The 15,255-nt window shown below is 56.7% G+C and overlaps 1 protein-coding gene across 13 annotated transcripts in view; it reads left to right on the forward strand.

Annotated features, from left to right (window-relative positions):
• The first annotated feature begins 235 nt into the window (after positions 1-235).
• Positions 236-15,255, forward strand: part of LOC118910261 (leukocyte immunoglobulin-like receptor subfamily A member 6) — a 91,030-nt gene continuing 76,010 nt past the window's right edge. For 6 of the 13 annotated variants that reach the window (XM_057496628.1, XM_057496631.1, XM_057496629.1 and 3 more), the window contains exons 1-6: positions 236-329; positions 483-518; positions 700-984; positions 1,125-1,427; positions 1,637-1,918; positions 2,095-2,397. In XM_057496628.1, coding sequence (XP_057352611.1) covers positions 296-329; positions 483-518; positions 700-984; positions 1,125-1,427; positions 1,637-1,918; positions 2,095-2,397 — 1,243 coding nt within the window. In that variant the 5' untranslated portion in view covers positions 236-295. Of the gene's footprint in view, positions 330-482; positions 519-699; positions 985-1,124; positions 1,428-1,636; positions 1,919-2,094; positions 2,398-6,129; positions 6,349-6,896; positions 9,202-14,936; positions 15,246-15,255 lie in introns of those variants that run through there. The other 7 variants (XM_057496637.1, XM_057496642.1, XM_057496641.1 and 4 more) reach the window with 7 other exon arrangements.

Genomic DNA, 15,255 nt, shown 5'->3' on the forward strand with positions numbered 1-15,255 from the left:
GGAGTCTGAATCTTCTTGTCCACAGATGCATTTCTGGGACAGACACATTGCAAATGTGCACAAAACATGTGTGGATGCTCGGATCACTGAGGAGCTCCGGGCCAGGAGGTCAGGACATCCCAGGTGAGGGGAGCCCACAGCTACGGTGAGACCAGGAGCAGAAGCCCACACAGCCCCGGGGAAGCACAGCCGGGCTCCGGGAGGCTGGTTCCCCTTCCTGCTGATGTGACCTCCCACTGCCACGCCCTGTGGTCGGCCTGTCCCGCGGGCACCGTGGCCGCAGGGAGCAGCCGCCATGACGCCCACCCTCACGGCCCTGCTCTGCCTCGGTGAGCGCCGGGGGCGCCCTGGTCAGGGAGGGACGAGGGACCCGCCCCCCAGCCCAGCCTGGTCTGTCGGGAGACCCCGGGGCTCAGCAGCCCCACCGGGAGGGGGGCTCTGCTCAGGCTCCAATGCAGGGACCTCACCGGACTCTCTCCCAGGGCTGAATGTGGGCCCGAGGACCCGCGTGCAGGCCGGTGAGTCTGTCCCCAGGGGCCCAGCCCCCTCCTCCTCACGGGGATGAGGGCCACCCCCCTGGGCAGCTGGGGATGGAGACCTGCAGGTCTGGGCTGAGTGGTGGGGTGCCTGGGACGTTTGGGGCTGAGCTGGGGACCAGGGGTGGAAGGGCTTGGGACCCAGCCTCTGGTTTACTTTCAGGGACCCTCCCCAAACCCACCATCTGGGCTGAGCCAGGCTCTGTGGTCCCCCGGGGGAGCCCTGTGAACATCTGGTGTCAGGGCACCCTGGGGGCCCAGTGGTACCGTCTGCAAAAACATGGAAGTTCAGTACCTGGGGACACACAGAGCCCACTGGGACCCGGGGACAAGGCCACGTTCTCCATCCCAGCCATGACAAGACAGCGCACAGGGATGTATCGCTGTTCCTATCACAGCCCCACTGGCTGGTCAGAGCTCAGTGACCCCCTGGAGCTGGTGATGACAGGTGAGACCCACTCAGGGCCCCAGCCCCAGGCTCTGCCCTCAGGAAGGGGGTCTGCTCTCGGGTGTCCCCTCTCCCAGCCCAGCCCTGGGGGTATGTGGGGACGTGAGCCCCATTTATCGCTGCCGCCTCCCCTCTCCTAGGAGCCTACAGCAAACCCAGCCTCTCAGCCCTGCCCAGCCCTGTAGTGACCGCAGGAGGGAACGTCACCCTTCAGTGTCACTCATGGCAGGGACTCAAACAGTTCGTTCTGATGGAGGATGGAGAACACAAGCCCTCCAGGACCCTGGATGCACAGCGACTCCCTAGTGGGCAGCCCCAGTCCCTGTTCCCTGTGGGCCCCGTGACCCGCAGCCGCAGGTGGACGTTCAGATGCTACGGGTATTTGAGGAAGAGCCCCCAGGTGTGGTCGGAGCCCAGTGACCCCCTGGACCTCCTGGTCTCAGGTGAGGACCAGCCCTGCTCCCTCTGGGTTTGGAGGCACCAGACAGGTTAGGGGGTTCTGCTCCCAGGGGAGCCCAGAGCAGGGGGTGGGCTGAGGGGAGCTCAGAGCTCCTGGGCCAGAGACACAGGGGGTGGGAGTCAGTGAGACCCGGGTAGTGACAGGATGTGGCTTGGGGAGCATCCCCCGCCATGCCCGCTGGTCTTTCCCCAGGTGTGTCCGGGAAGCCCTTCCTCCTGAGCCAGCAGGGCCCTGTCGTGACCCCTGGGCAGAACCTGACCCTCCGGTGTCACTCTGACGTCGGCCATGACAGGTTCGCTCTGACCCAGGATGGGGGACGAGGCCTCCCTGAGAGCCTTGTGCGGCAGCCCCAAGCCCACATTCCCCTGGGCCCTGTGAGACCCTCACACGGGGGCCGGTACAGGTGCTACGGGGGACACAGCCTCCCCTCCGAGTGGTCGGCCCCCAGCGACCCCCTGGACGTCCTGGTGGCAGGTGAGGAGCCGGCAGGTCAGTCGGGGGCCCAGACTCTGCACAGGGCCTGCCGGGGGCCCTGGTGGTGATGTCCAGATATGAGGGTGTGAGTAACCCAGGGAGGGAGGGAGGCAGGAAGGCTGGTGGCTCCGTCAGAACAGGGTGGCAGCACCCCTCACCCACCTTCCTCTCCCTAGGACAGCTCCCGGACAGACCCTCCCTCTCGGTGCAGCCGGGCCCCACGGTGGCCTCAGGGGAGAAGGTGACCCTGCTGTGCCAGTCGGGGAGCCCAAGGGACACTTTCCTTCTGTCCAAGGAGGGGGCAGCCCAGCCCCCCCTGCGTCTCAGATCAAAGAACGGGGCACAGCAGAGCCAGGCCGAATTCCCCATGAGCCCTGTGACCTCAGCCCACGGGGGCACCTACAGGTGCTACAGCTCAAACAGCAGCGCCCCCTACCTGCTGTCACACCCCAGTGACCCCCTGGAGCTCCGGGTCTCAGGTGAGGACCCCTGATCTGTCCTGTCTGAGCTCGGTCAGCTCCGGTCCCAATCCTCAGGAAGGCCTGGGAACTGGAATGAACGAGGGGTGCAGGGGGTCCTCAGAGGAAGCCTAGCCCAGGAGGGATGGAAGAGAGGCGTCCCTCTGGGCCCCGATCCCAGAGTGTCAGCACAGATGGGGTGGGGACAGGTGGAGGGAGGTGGGGGTGACCCAGGAGGTCGTGAACAGACACAGTGGGAAGTCAGGGGGCCCTGCTCACCCCTTAGGGTCCAGATCAGAAGGGGAGGCCCTGGGTGGGCAGCCCGACCTGATACCATCCTACAGAGAAGCAGCCGTGGGTCCCTCCGTGCAGGGCTCTCTCTGCACCCCTGGGCCTCCCAGCTCAGGGCTCCCCTGAGACCGAAGAGGGCAGGGGTGGCTCTCCAGGTAACCTCGCTACTTGTGTGATTTCTTTATGGTTTTTACTTAATTTTATTTTCATTTACCTCGCTTTATTTATTTTACATTTTTATTTGATATAACATTCCTTTGTATTTTACCTTCATAAGAAATCAGTTGGGCTTTTCCATTTAAGAAAACTCGAAGAGTAGTTAATGTGATATTATAGTGGTTACAGGTTTACGGCGTGGGGATTTGACATTCATGTGCATTATAAACGCTCACTTGCTATCCGTCACCACACGCAATGATTCCCGGATTACTGACCGTGTTCCCCATCCTGTACCTTTCATCCCCGTGACATATTTCATGACTAGAAGGTTCTCCCTCTTTATCCCCTGCACGTATTTCGCCAGTCCCCACACCCTCCTCCCCTCTGGCCACCCCCCGATCGTTCTCTGTACGTCTAAGTCTGTTTAGGGCTTTTATTTGTTAGCTTATTAGTCTTGTGCTTTGATTCTACATATCTGGGGTCAGTCCCACACACAGTGTTTTCATTATCACAGGCCTTTCGTAGAGTTTGCGACAGGGAGCGTGGTCCCTCCAGCTCTGCTCTGCCTCCTCGGGATTGCTCTGCCCCCAGGGTGCTCTGTGGCTGCACGCATGGTGGGGACTATGTGCCCCAGCTCCGTGTTCAATGCCGTTGGCATCTGGATAGGGATTGCACTGTGTGTGTAGATTGTGGGGTGGCATGGCCATTTATAGTGTGTCATATATTGCATCTTACATATTTTATGTATCATACACAGCATCGTCTATATTAGGTTGAGGTTCGTTACGTTTGAACACATTCTGCAAGCAGTACCCTAATATTATTCATCCCCCTCTTTATCTATATGATGCCATGACTTACATCTTTTTATTTTGTATATCCCTTGCCTACTGTATGGAAGTTATTTTACTACTTTTTCCTTAGAACTTCATCCTAGCTGGTAACTGATGGATCTGTGACCTTTCTGTAGTGTTTCCACCAGTGATTTTTTCCCTTTACTGATTTTCCTAGGTCTCCTTATGGCCTCTTCCCCTCCCCTCCCATAAAGCAGTCCATTTAACATCTCTGTAAGGCCAGTGTAGCGGTGGTGAACCCCTCTGACTGTTGCCTGTCTGGGAGACTCTCTCTCACCTTCCAATCCGAACGATGACCTTCCAGGCAGGGGATTCCTGGCTGTCGGTTTTGTCCTTCTAGTCCTGTGAGTGTGTCAAGCCCCTCCGCCCTGGCCTGCTGAGTCTGCTCATAATCAGCTGACGGCCTTATGGGGCTCCCCTGGCCCAGAACTGTCTCCTCTCCTATTGGTGCTTTGAAGGTGCTTTTCCATCTTTAATCTTTGCCTTTTTAGTTTTCTTGTGTCCTGGTGAGGATCCTTGGCTTCATCTTGTTCGGGGCTCTCTGTGCCTCCTGGACCTGGACGCCTGTTTCTTTCCCCAGGTGGGGGAGTTTCAGCTATAATTTCATCAAATACGTCCCCCGCCCTTCTCTCCTCTTACCCTCCTGGGACGCCCATAATGCCGGAGTCAGGGTCCTTGCTGTGGCCCATGGGTGGTCCTTACGTGCCCCTCAGGTTTTTGAATTCTTCTGTCCATTTGCTCTCCTGCCTGGGTGCCTCCCACTGCCCCGTGTCCCCAATCACTGCCCCGATCTTCTGCACCTTCAGACCTGCTGCGGGGTCCCTCCTCTGTGCTGTTCATTTCAGTTGTGTTCTTGAGCTCTGAGCGGCTCACTTTTACATTTCTATCTCTTCCCTGAAGTCTTGTCTGAGCTCATTCACTCCTCTCCCCACCTTTGTGACCAGCACTTTGAGCTTATTATCGGGTAGATCGCTTATCTCCACCTCATTTAGCAATTCTTCTAGCATTTTCTTCTCCTCTCACTTGGCCCGGGTTCCTCTGCCTCCTCACGCTGTCTGGCTCTCTGCATGTGTTTCCATGTATCAGGGAGGTGGGCAGTGTCTCCCGGTCTTCAAAGCAGTGGTCTGATGTGATAGGCATCCTGTGTTGCCCAGAAGGGCAATATCCCTGCCATGAGGACCAGGTGCCCCAGGGGCGTCCCCTGCCAGGCTCTTTCCACCCTCCCGTGTGTCTGAGCCCTGACTCTGCGAGTGGGCTGTGGGGAGCCCGCCTCTCTGCCCGGCTGGCGGCACTGGCGGCCCGACCACTGCAGCTGCACTTTGAGGAGGGCTTCTTCCTGGCCAGGTGCCCGGGGGGCCTGGTTGGATCTCCTACAGGTGTGCTGGTGAGTGGGGCCACCTCCTCCCCTCCTCGGGGCTGGGGACGCTCTGGGGGCTCCGTCAGGGTGGGGCTGGTCCCCGGGTGTGCCGGGTGGGAGTCGCTTGTAGAGGTGCCTGCACAGGGGAAGGCTGGGGCGCAGGGAAGCCCGCGGGCTGAAGCCTGGTGTTGTAGGAGCTCATCTTCCCAGGGCGGCTCTCAAGGGCCAGGCAAAGCGTTTCCTGGGCTTGATCCCTCCTCCCCTCTGTGCCTCGCTCCCTCCAGCTACTGGGCTGGACTGGGCTTGGAGCCCAAGCAGCTCTGCCCCTTTTACACTGTCAGTGTGGCCTCCTCTGCGGCATCAGCTGGGGAAGGTCCGTTCTGCGGGGCCTCAGGTCGTTTTCTGAGTGAGTTTCGTGATGTGTGGTTGCTGCCTGCGTGTGTGCTGGGAGGGGGCTGTCACAGTGGCCTCCTGTCTGCCATCTGCCCAGACCCCTCGGAAATCAGTCACTTTCCAATTGATCACTGATTTACTGATAACACTTATACCAACCCCAAGGAAACTGAAATTTCACTCGTCATTGTGCACCAAATTCACTGACATCAAATACCTCTTGATAATGACGACAATGTAAAATGCTAAATGTAACAGTGTCATTTTAAGGAAACATCCCATGGTTAGCCCCAGTCACCCTGTGGCAAACACACTGAAAAATCTCTGTTTTCTGCAACAGCACGATGGACTTACCATTTCTCTTCATTTCTCTGTTTCGGCAGGGTTTCCTTAGGGAAAAACTTTTTGGAAAACTAAATTGTGAATTTCTTTTCCAGACAATTGTATGTCTCCTGAACAATTACATTTTCTCTGATTTATAATCGTGGTGAGATATATTTAAAAGTCTTTTGGTATCAAATACTAGGATGCTAATCCTACAAGGTTATGTCTGTCACTCATTCATAGCTTCTGAAAAGTATAAGCCTATTTCAGTGCTTCATGTGGAGATCTGTAAGAAGACTGACTTATAATTTGTTTCTTCATGTCCAAACAGTACAGTGGGTTTGAAGGATTCCCTATTTTTTTGTGCCCACCCAGTTTTACAACAGCTCTGATTTTCTCTGTTCCTTAACGATTTGAAGACGAGAACTGCACCCTCCTCTTTCTGGACATTATGTATGGGAAAGGTAGATAGTCTTTTAAGGTGTAAGACAAGTGATTAGTCTTCTCTCCTTGAATATGTGCAGCAGTTTCCAAAGTTTCGTGGAGCGAGAAAGAGGTGAGGCGGAGGAGGAGGAGGGTGGGCTCCCTCCTCTGACCTGCGCCCCCGCCTGACTCACGTGCCCCAAGCGCCCAGCACCCTGCGCCCGTCTCTCCTCTGCACCCTCCCTCCACCCCACAGACATGACTTCACTCCTTCCCCAAGAACATGCTTAGACCCGTCTGGGGACCTGCTCTTCCTGTAGCCTGTGATGTGCCTTGTCTGGGTCTTCATGTGGCCCTCTAGGGCACCGTGTCCGTGTCTGATTCAGGAATCAGCTTAAATGTCATGTCAAGTGTGACTGTGTCTGTGGCACTGCTCACAACAGGCCTGCCTTGGTTGACGCACACAGGACCACACTCACAAAGCAGAAATTCACTTTGCACGTCCCTCTGAATTAACACCACCCTTCAGAAAATGCATCTTTGTCTCTGTGTGTCCCCTGCAAGTAGGCCTGACTCTGTAAAGTGTGATTTAATGACAGAATAAGTAGATGGGCAACTCCAGGTGGTGATTAAAATGCAGCCCTGAAAGGGAGGAAACGGGGTGGGGGTGCCGCGGGGGACCCGGGGCAGAGCCTAACCCTCTGTGCTCCTGCACTCAGGCGACCCCGAGGCCAGCCCCTCAGCCTAGGATCTGGGTCCCCAGCCGCTGAGTGAAGGGAAGTTCTCACATCCAGAAGAGAGAGCTCACATGGTGCCCGACCCAAGGATAAACAGGACAAGAGCTCAGTTATTTCTGTATGAGACCGTTTTTCCCCTGAGGCCTGAGCTCTCGGGGCCACATCTGCTCCAAACAGACTCAGAAGCAAAGCATGAATTGGAAAGACAGGGAGACTGAAAGCATCCAATGGGAGCAGAGGGGGTCCTCCTGCAGCAGAGGGAGGGCTGGTCAGGCGGCTTGACGGGCATCTCGCAAGAAACGGGGGGGTTGGAAGGCCACGGAGCCCAGGCTCCTCAACTCCTCATCCAGCCCCGCTTTTTACTGTCCTCAGGGGCAGCTGACCCCATCAGCCCATCCCAGAACCAGTCGGTCCCCAAGAAAGGTGAACAGGAGCAATTCTCAGCCATGGGGCCGGGCCGAGGGTCCTATCCTGTCAGGGGAATGTGGGTGTCCAGGGTATACATCCAGGATCCTGGGGTGATTGCGGTCGGTGCTGACCTCTGTGACCTCTTTGCCCACAATTCCCAGCCCCCCACCCCCAGGATTACACGGTGGGGAATCTCGTCCGGATGGGCGTGGCTGGTGTGGTCCTGGTGGTCCTCGGGGTGCTGCTGTTCCAGGCTCGACACGGCCCTGCAAACCACCAAGGTGCAGCCAGGAGGCCCACGCAGGGGAACAAGCCAAGGATCCCGGGGGCAGAGCCTGGGAAGTGACCTTGGCTGCCCCGGGGGTTCTGGAGAAGCGTCTGGGGCGCAGGCTGTGCGAGCCGTGTGCAGGCCACGGTGGGGCGGAGGAGGCGGTGCTCACGTGCAGCGACGATGCCTGGACTCCTCTGCCAGTAAGCTGCAGGATGTTCCCTCCCGGCCACAGCTGCGGGTCTTGACTGGCTCCTGTCTCTCCCCACTTCTGTGAAATCTGCTTATGCCCTGCATGCTGGTTGGGTCCCCACCGCCAGACACATCTGCTCTGGTACGTGTTTGTGTAATAAATTGTTATTTATTGCTAGTTAATACATACCTTGAAGGACACCAAAGAATCTCCATCTCTCCACTGCAGAGCACGCAATCTCTTTTAATAAATTGTCACAACAATAATAACGACAATCCAGCCTGATAAAGATAAATCCAAGTGATGCCCTAACACCCTCTCCGGGCCCCGCAAGCCTTCCACTTGTCATCAGATGCCGCTGTGCAGTCTGCTCAGAAATATCCTCCTGGAGCCAAGACATCCTTTGAAGGGAGAGCTGGACTGACCTGCTGTTAAAAACGCTGACTCACGGCATTTGCCCGTTTCTCTGGTGTATATGCTCCCTTCACGGCCAAGTTTAAGGACCCACGTGAGGCCCTGGTGCAGTCGGGAAGCAATGCACAGAATTGACTTTCCCAACCCCTAAAGCCAGAGGGGGACCCCTCTTCTTGCACCCTGAGAGCCCCAGCCTGTGCTGGAGTTTCCTTGCATTTGATGTGTGGGTCTCATCCCTACTCAGTGGTGTGGCACAGTTTCCCTGAATATCAATCGTGGGAGAGAGTAGTGGACACACAGAATTCCAATAGGCTCCCTGTAGGAGTGCTAATTACATGAATCAATTTAGAGAGAAGACTGACTTACCCAGTAAAGTAAGAGATACCCAGCGATGATCATAAGTATATACTTTAGAGGAAATGTGTGCATGTGCACCGGGACCTATTCATAAGAATACTGACAATAGAGTTATTCATATTAGCCAAAACCATTTTAAGATCACATGCACCAAGAAGGAAAGAGAAAATTTGGTGTTTTGTGTAAAAATTTGTATATTATACATCAGTGAAAATTCCCAAACTGAACTTCCAAATGGTCATGTATATCCATCTTCAAATATGATAGGGAATGAAAGATCATAAAAACTACGTGTTTAGGATTATTCCAGTCACCTCAAGTTAAAAAGGAGACATCATGTATTACTTAGGAATTTATACCTGGGATAAACCCTAGAAATAAAGGAAAGAAAGAATTCCTTGAAATCCATGGTGGCCGTTACCAGTGGATGTTTGGGATGGAGACCACAAAATCTTCTAGAAGACTGGCAGTGTGTTCCTCACTTGCACCGGATGACTCAGAAGTCCACTTGCCATTACTGGTCGATTAGAGATTCCTGTTCTGTGACTGTCTCCGCTTTGCAGACAGTTAGTGAGGAGGGGTTGAAGCAGGTGGCAGAGGCCACACCCTCCACCAGACACTAATTTCAACAATGTGGCTGTTGATCTGTTACAGCAAATACTTCACAGGTTGGCACTGGGATTTTCTCAAAACAGAATCCCCACCTGCCTAATGAGCCTCTCAAAAGTCTAATCAGACAAGGAGCCCCTCTCCAGGGGAGAAACCAGGCGTCTGAACAAAACACCTTGCCCACAACCAGATGAAATGCAGTTAAGAATTTAAAGTGAGTTCCAGAGCCCACGGCCTGAGTATCTAAACTGGGCTTGAGCCACCAATACGGGCTCCGGGGGGGCTTTCAGAGCCTGGGTTCAAGCCCATCAGGTGGTGGTTTTAGGCCACACCTTGGAGTCGGATCCACAACAGAGCTACACTCAGGATGTCTGGTCTTTTTCTTGGACCACGAGAACAGCAGAGCCCTGACCGAGCGGGAGCCCGGGGGGATCGCTCTGCTCAGCACCCACGAGGCGGCTGTGCAGGGAGCCCTGGGAAACGTGGCTCTCGCACACTGCAGGGCAGACCAGCATTTTCCAAGTGCCTCCTGTGTGCAGGGCCTGCACACAGCCCGACACTGAGTTTCACCACATAACCCTTAGGTGGGGGCATCTCCTCCTTTGTAAACATAATCTCAGCTCATGAAGTAATTGGCCTAAAGCATGCTGGATTAGGGCGACCCTCTTTCTCTACACATGGATGGTCCAATGCTCATTGCCATGGAAATAAGGCCAGCAAATCTGGGGTCTCAGGGCAGGGACAGCCCTGGATGAGTGGGTCTCCATTCAGGGACCCACTTTCTTCTCTTCTCCAGAAAGAAGGTTTGTAAGGAAACAAACTACTATTTCTGGGGTATCAATTACCAAGATCTGTCACTGGGGGTTTCCTTCTCCTGGAAACTGTTCACAACCAAATGTCATCTCTACTTTACATGACACACCACGGCTAAGGGATCCTGCGTCTGCCCTTCAGGGTCAAGCCTCCAGTTTGTTTCCATCTGGGAACGGCATGGAGAGAACCATGACCCCAGGGGCCGGCACCCCCTGTACACAGCCGCCTCCCATGTAATTGCAGAGATGGGGTGAGGTAGGGACCAGGATGATGCTGGGAGGGAGGGTCCTGCCAGCTGCTCAGCAACACTTGGGCAGGACCGGGTTGGGAGGCAGGGAGGGGAAGACGGCAGATTCTGGGAGACAGATCAATTTTCAACAAGGGTGCCAAGACACACCACGGGGAATGAGTTGTCTTATCAACAAGTGGTGTTAGGAAAAATGGATATCCGGGTGCAAAAGAATGAAGTTGAACCCTTGCATATACCATAGAAAAACACTGGCCCCAAATAGGTCAGTGTAAGAGCTAACATTCTAAGCATCTTGGAGGAAAACACGGAGTAAATCTTCAAGACCCTGGACTTGTCAATCGTTCCTTATATATGACACCAAAAGAACAAAGAACAACATACAAAATAAATAAATCAAGCTTTATCAGACTTTAAAATTAATGTTCATCAAAGGACACCATCAAGAGAGTAAAGAGACAACCTACAGAACTGGAAAAAAATATTTGCAAGTCATGTATCTAGTAAGGGTCAAGAATGCAAAGTTATAAAGAACACCTCTATGGCAACACAGAAGACAAACAACCCACTTTAAAAATGGTCAAATGTCTTGAATAGACATTTCTGGAAAGAGGATCTACAAATAGACAGCCTAAGGAAAAATGCTCCAGTCAGGAGCCTTTAGGGAAATGCTAATAAAGCAACTGGAGCTACCCCTTCTCACTCTTTGTTTGGCCTCAGTGTGAAAACAAAAGTATGGCCAGGATTTGGAGAAACTGGAACGAACATACACTGCTGTAGGGACTGTGAAGTGGGTCAAGCATTTTGACAGTTCCTTTAAATGTTAAACTAGAGTGGCCACCATGACCTAGAAATTCCATCTCCAGGTCTTCGTTTCAGCTATTCCAGATGAACCTGTGTTCTAGAGATCTGCCGTTCAACGGTGCGCCTCCAGTTAACAAGAGAGTGCTGTGCTGGTAAAATTTGTAAAGAGCATAGTCGCACGTAAGTGTTCTGACTGCAGTGAATAGAAAACAGAAAGAACTGAATACAGGTATTCCCACAAACACTTGTGCACGCATGTTCATAGAAGCACGCTTCACAACAGACAGAAGGTGTCAACAACCCAGGGTCCACCGGCTGATGGACGTCTCCATAACCTTGGAATTGTATTCAGCCTTAAAAGGAAAGAAGTGCTGATACCTGCTACCATGGGGATGTAGGACAAAAACATATGAGTGAATAAGCCAGCGGAAAGGAGTCAGGCCCAAGCGGTCACATGTTGTAGGATTCCGTGACGTGGAACAGACAGAAGAAGGAAACCCACTGAGGAGAAACCAGACTTGTGTTTGCCAGAGGCTGAGCTGGAGGAGGGAATGGAGGCTGACTGCCTCGTGTTGGTTTGGGGGAGTAAGTCTCTTAGGACTAGTTACAGGTGGTGGCAACTTTGTGAATTGACTGAATTTCAGGGAATTCTATACTTGAACATGGTCAGTGTTGTGTGAACTCACATCAATCAAATGAAAATCAAGTAAAAATGTCATGCCTCCCTATGGATCCCTTACACCTTAAGGAGTTGCACGGCGTTCCTACCGAGTTTATCCAAGGAGGGACTCTCCCAAGGTCAGAATGCCAAGAGCCAGAGGGCTTGGAGACGATCCCACTGGTGGCCCCTTGACTCTTGAGCTTGGTGGAGGTGGAATCCAGGATGAGCATCCTGTACCTGAGGTCCTTCATGCATCCTGCACCCGGGGCCCTTCCTGCATCTTTTACCCATGGTCCTTCCTGCATCCTGTACCCGGGGCCCTTCCTGCATCCTGTACCCGTGGTCCTTCCTGCATCCTGTACCCGGGGCCCTTCCTGCATCTTTTACCCGTGGTCCTTCCTGCATCCTGTACCCGTGGTCCTTCCTGCATCCTGTACCCGGGGTCCTTCCTGCATCCTTTACCCATGCTCATTCGCCATTCAGCCAAGGAGATGGTATGGCTTCTGACGTCCCTTGTTGGCAGGGACGACAGGTGTAGGACTTCCAGGTAGCCCTTCTTACCCAAAGGGCTCCTGTACCACGTGTCTAATCTGATCACAGAGATTTCTCCAGCCTGAGACCTTTCCATGTCTCAGGAAACTACTGACGCTCATGACAGTCCAGTGAGGCCCGTAACAGTGAGGCTTTTAACATTCTCCTACAAGGGCAAAACTGAGCGAGGGCATGTTACTTGCCCAAAGTAGACGGTCAGTAAGGGCTTCCTCTGAGCAGCACTGTCTCTAGCTCCTTCTGTGGTCCAGGCCTCGGAGGGACAGAGGTGGTGAGGAGGCGCAGGGCACGCGGAGGCCGCGTGGACAGCTGTGGGGACAGCTGCGGCTGTTGTGGAAACAGGCAAGTCAGAGGAAGTGCCCGGAGGAACAGAAGCACAAACCCAGGCCGGGAGGCAGGGGCGGCCCCCCGGCGAGTCAGAACAGGGCGTGAACACCTCTCCGAGCCCCCTTGCCCGGGGGCGCCCGTCCTGTGACGGCCCGGGAAGGGCAGGGACTGGGGGGCCCGTGCTCTCCCGTCTCGCCCACCCACACAAACCCAGCGGCCCCTCCTCCAGGACCCCGACGGCCCCCACGGGGCTCGGGGCAGCCTCCCCGCCACCCCGGGCTCGCCTGTCAGGGCCCCCGCCCCGCACAGACCCCTCCGCAGGCCCCCGCCTTCCTCCCCTGACGCCCCCGGGCTCCGCCCGACAGTCCGGGGAGACCAGGCGGGGCCGAACTCTCCCCGCAGACACCCCCCCACCCCCCAGCCGACCGCCTCCTCCCCGGACACACGCGCGCCCTGCGTTGCACGCACACGTGTGTCTCCCCGAGCGCCTCCTGACCGGCTGGGCACGCAGGCTCCCTGCAGACGTCCTGGACCGCGGCGGCTGCAGGGGCCCAGCTGCAGGGGCGCTTCCCGCCCCCTCCCGCTCGCCGGGGAACGTGCTCGCGGTCTCGGGACGGTGGCGGGGCTGCCCGGGAGACCCGCACGGCCACGGAGAGCAGGGCTCCTCACGAGCGGTGGGGAGGCCGGAGGCGACCGGTTCCTCACGAGCGCGGACCCCCCACGCTGCACCCTGCAGGGTGGCGACCTTCCCACACGGCCACCTGCTCACACGCCCCTGGACTGACACCAGTCCTGTTGCCTGAAGGATGAGACCCGAGGACCCCTGCAGGGGCGCAGACCCTCTGAGACTCACGTGTCTCAGGGGAGGTCACACCCCTGCTGGCCAAGAACATCGTCCCCTCACCGCACCCGGACGGACCCCCGTCCTGTCCTGGCCTCTCCTTCTCCAGAAGGTCCCCACAATCCCGTGTCTATGGCTGCTCGATGTCCACCTGCCATTGAGTCCCTCTGTCCCCTGTTCTCCCTTCTCTGCCACTCACCACCCACGCAGCCAAAGCGTCACTGTCCCCACGTGTGTGTTCTCTGTGGTCACCGACCAGCCCCGTGCGCCCGGGGAAGGGACTGGTCACCTTCACCAATGAATCGCATGCCAGGACAGGGTCACTGCTCAATAGACGTTGGCTCATTGCCTGGATGGTGGAAGGAAGGAAGCACAGCTGCATTTACGGAGCCTCAGGAGGGGAAGTGACTTGCTCAAGGTCACACGGGCTCTAAAAGGCAGAGTCACCACTGGAGCAGAAGTCGGGCTGGTCTCCCTGCCCTCTGCGGGTGGTGGAGCTTGTGGGGTCTGGAGACAGCTCTGCTCTGAAGGGTCCCAGAGCCTGCTGCGGCCTCGGCCCCGTCCTTCAGGGAGCAGAGCCGGGCGCTGGGGGCTGTTCCCTCCGGAGAGGCCCCTGGAGAGGAACCCGACACGAGGCACAGGGAGCTGTCCTTGTCAGCACGCCCCGTGTCCGTCTGTCTGGCCTCGGGGACATGGGGGGCAGCGCCTCGACCACGACCCTCGCTGCCCTTCTCTGCCTCGGTGAGCTATGGGGGGACAGAGGAGGGATGGGGCTGCCCTGCCCTCCCAGGCCTGGGCCTGACCCCGCGGTGCTCGGGGGCTCAGTGGGGCAGGACCTCTGGGGTAAGAGGGGAGAGCACGCTCAGCCCCAGAAGGGACCCCAGCGCTCGGGGTCCAGCCAGGCTGAGCTTCCGGGTGGGCCGCTCAGAGGGGGGCTCTCTTCCAGGGCTGTGTCGGGGCCCCAGGGACCGCGTGCAGGCGGGTGAGTCCTCCCCGGGCCTCCCACTTCACGGCCCCTGGGCAGCTGGGAGCACAGGGGCTCTGGGCCCGCGGCGACCCTCCGGGGGGCCTCGGAGTGACAGCCGGGGACAGGGGAAGGGCTCCCCCGGACTCCAGGTCTGATTCCTTTCCAGGGACCCTCCCCAAGCCCTCCATCTGGGCTGACCCAGGCTCCGTGGTCACCAACGGCAGCCCTGTGACCATCCACTGTCAGGGGCCTCAGGAGGCTGTCACGTACAGTCTGTATAAAGAGTACCCCGGACGCTGGACCCCGATAGTCCAGGATGAGTTCAGGGACAAGGCCAGTTTCCCCGTCGGGCCCATGAGCGCACACCGCGCAGGACGGTACCAGTGTGCGTTTCACAGCAGGAGCAACGGTTCAGAGTGGAGTGACCCCCTGGCCCTGGTGGTGACAGGGGAGGGGAGGTGCCAGACCCTCCCCCGGAGACCCCTCCCCATGGAGGCCCCTCCCCCAGGGGACCTGCCCCCCTCGCCCTCCGCACCTCTAACCCGGCTCCGCTCTCTCCCTCAGGAGTGTACGACCCACCCGCCCTCTTGGCTGACCCAAGCCCTGTGGTGGCGTCAGGAGGGACGGTGTCCCTCAGGTGTAGGTCACGGTTCACAGGGGGCACTTTCCACCTGCTGAAGGAGGGAGGAGCTGACGGGCCCCAACACGTGGCTGCGCAGCCCTCTGCTGGGGGGTGGCAGGCCCTCTTCCGCATGGACCCCATCACCACCTCCCATGGCGGGACCTACCGATGCTACAGCTCTCCCATGGCTTACCCCTACGTGTGGTCACTCCCCAGCGGCCCTCTGGCCCTGGAGGTCACAGGTGAGGGAGGTTGGCTCAG

The sequence above is a fragment of the Manis pentadactyla genome (genome assembly GCF_030020395.1).
Source record: "Manis pentadactyla isolate mManPen7 chromosome 15 unlocalized genomic scaffold, mManPen7.hap1 SUPER_15_unloc_1, whole genome shotgun sequence".
NCBI lineage: Eukaryota > Metazoa > Chordata > Mammalia > Pholidota > Manidae > Manis > Manis pentadactyla.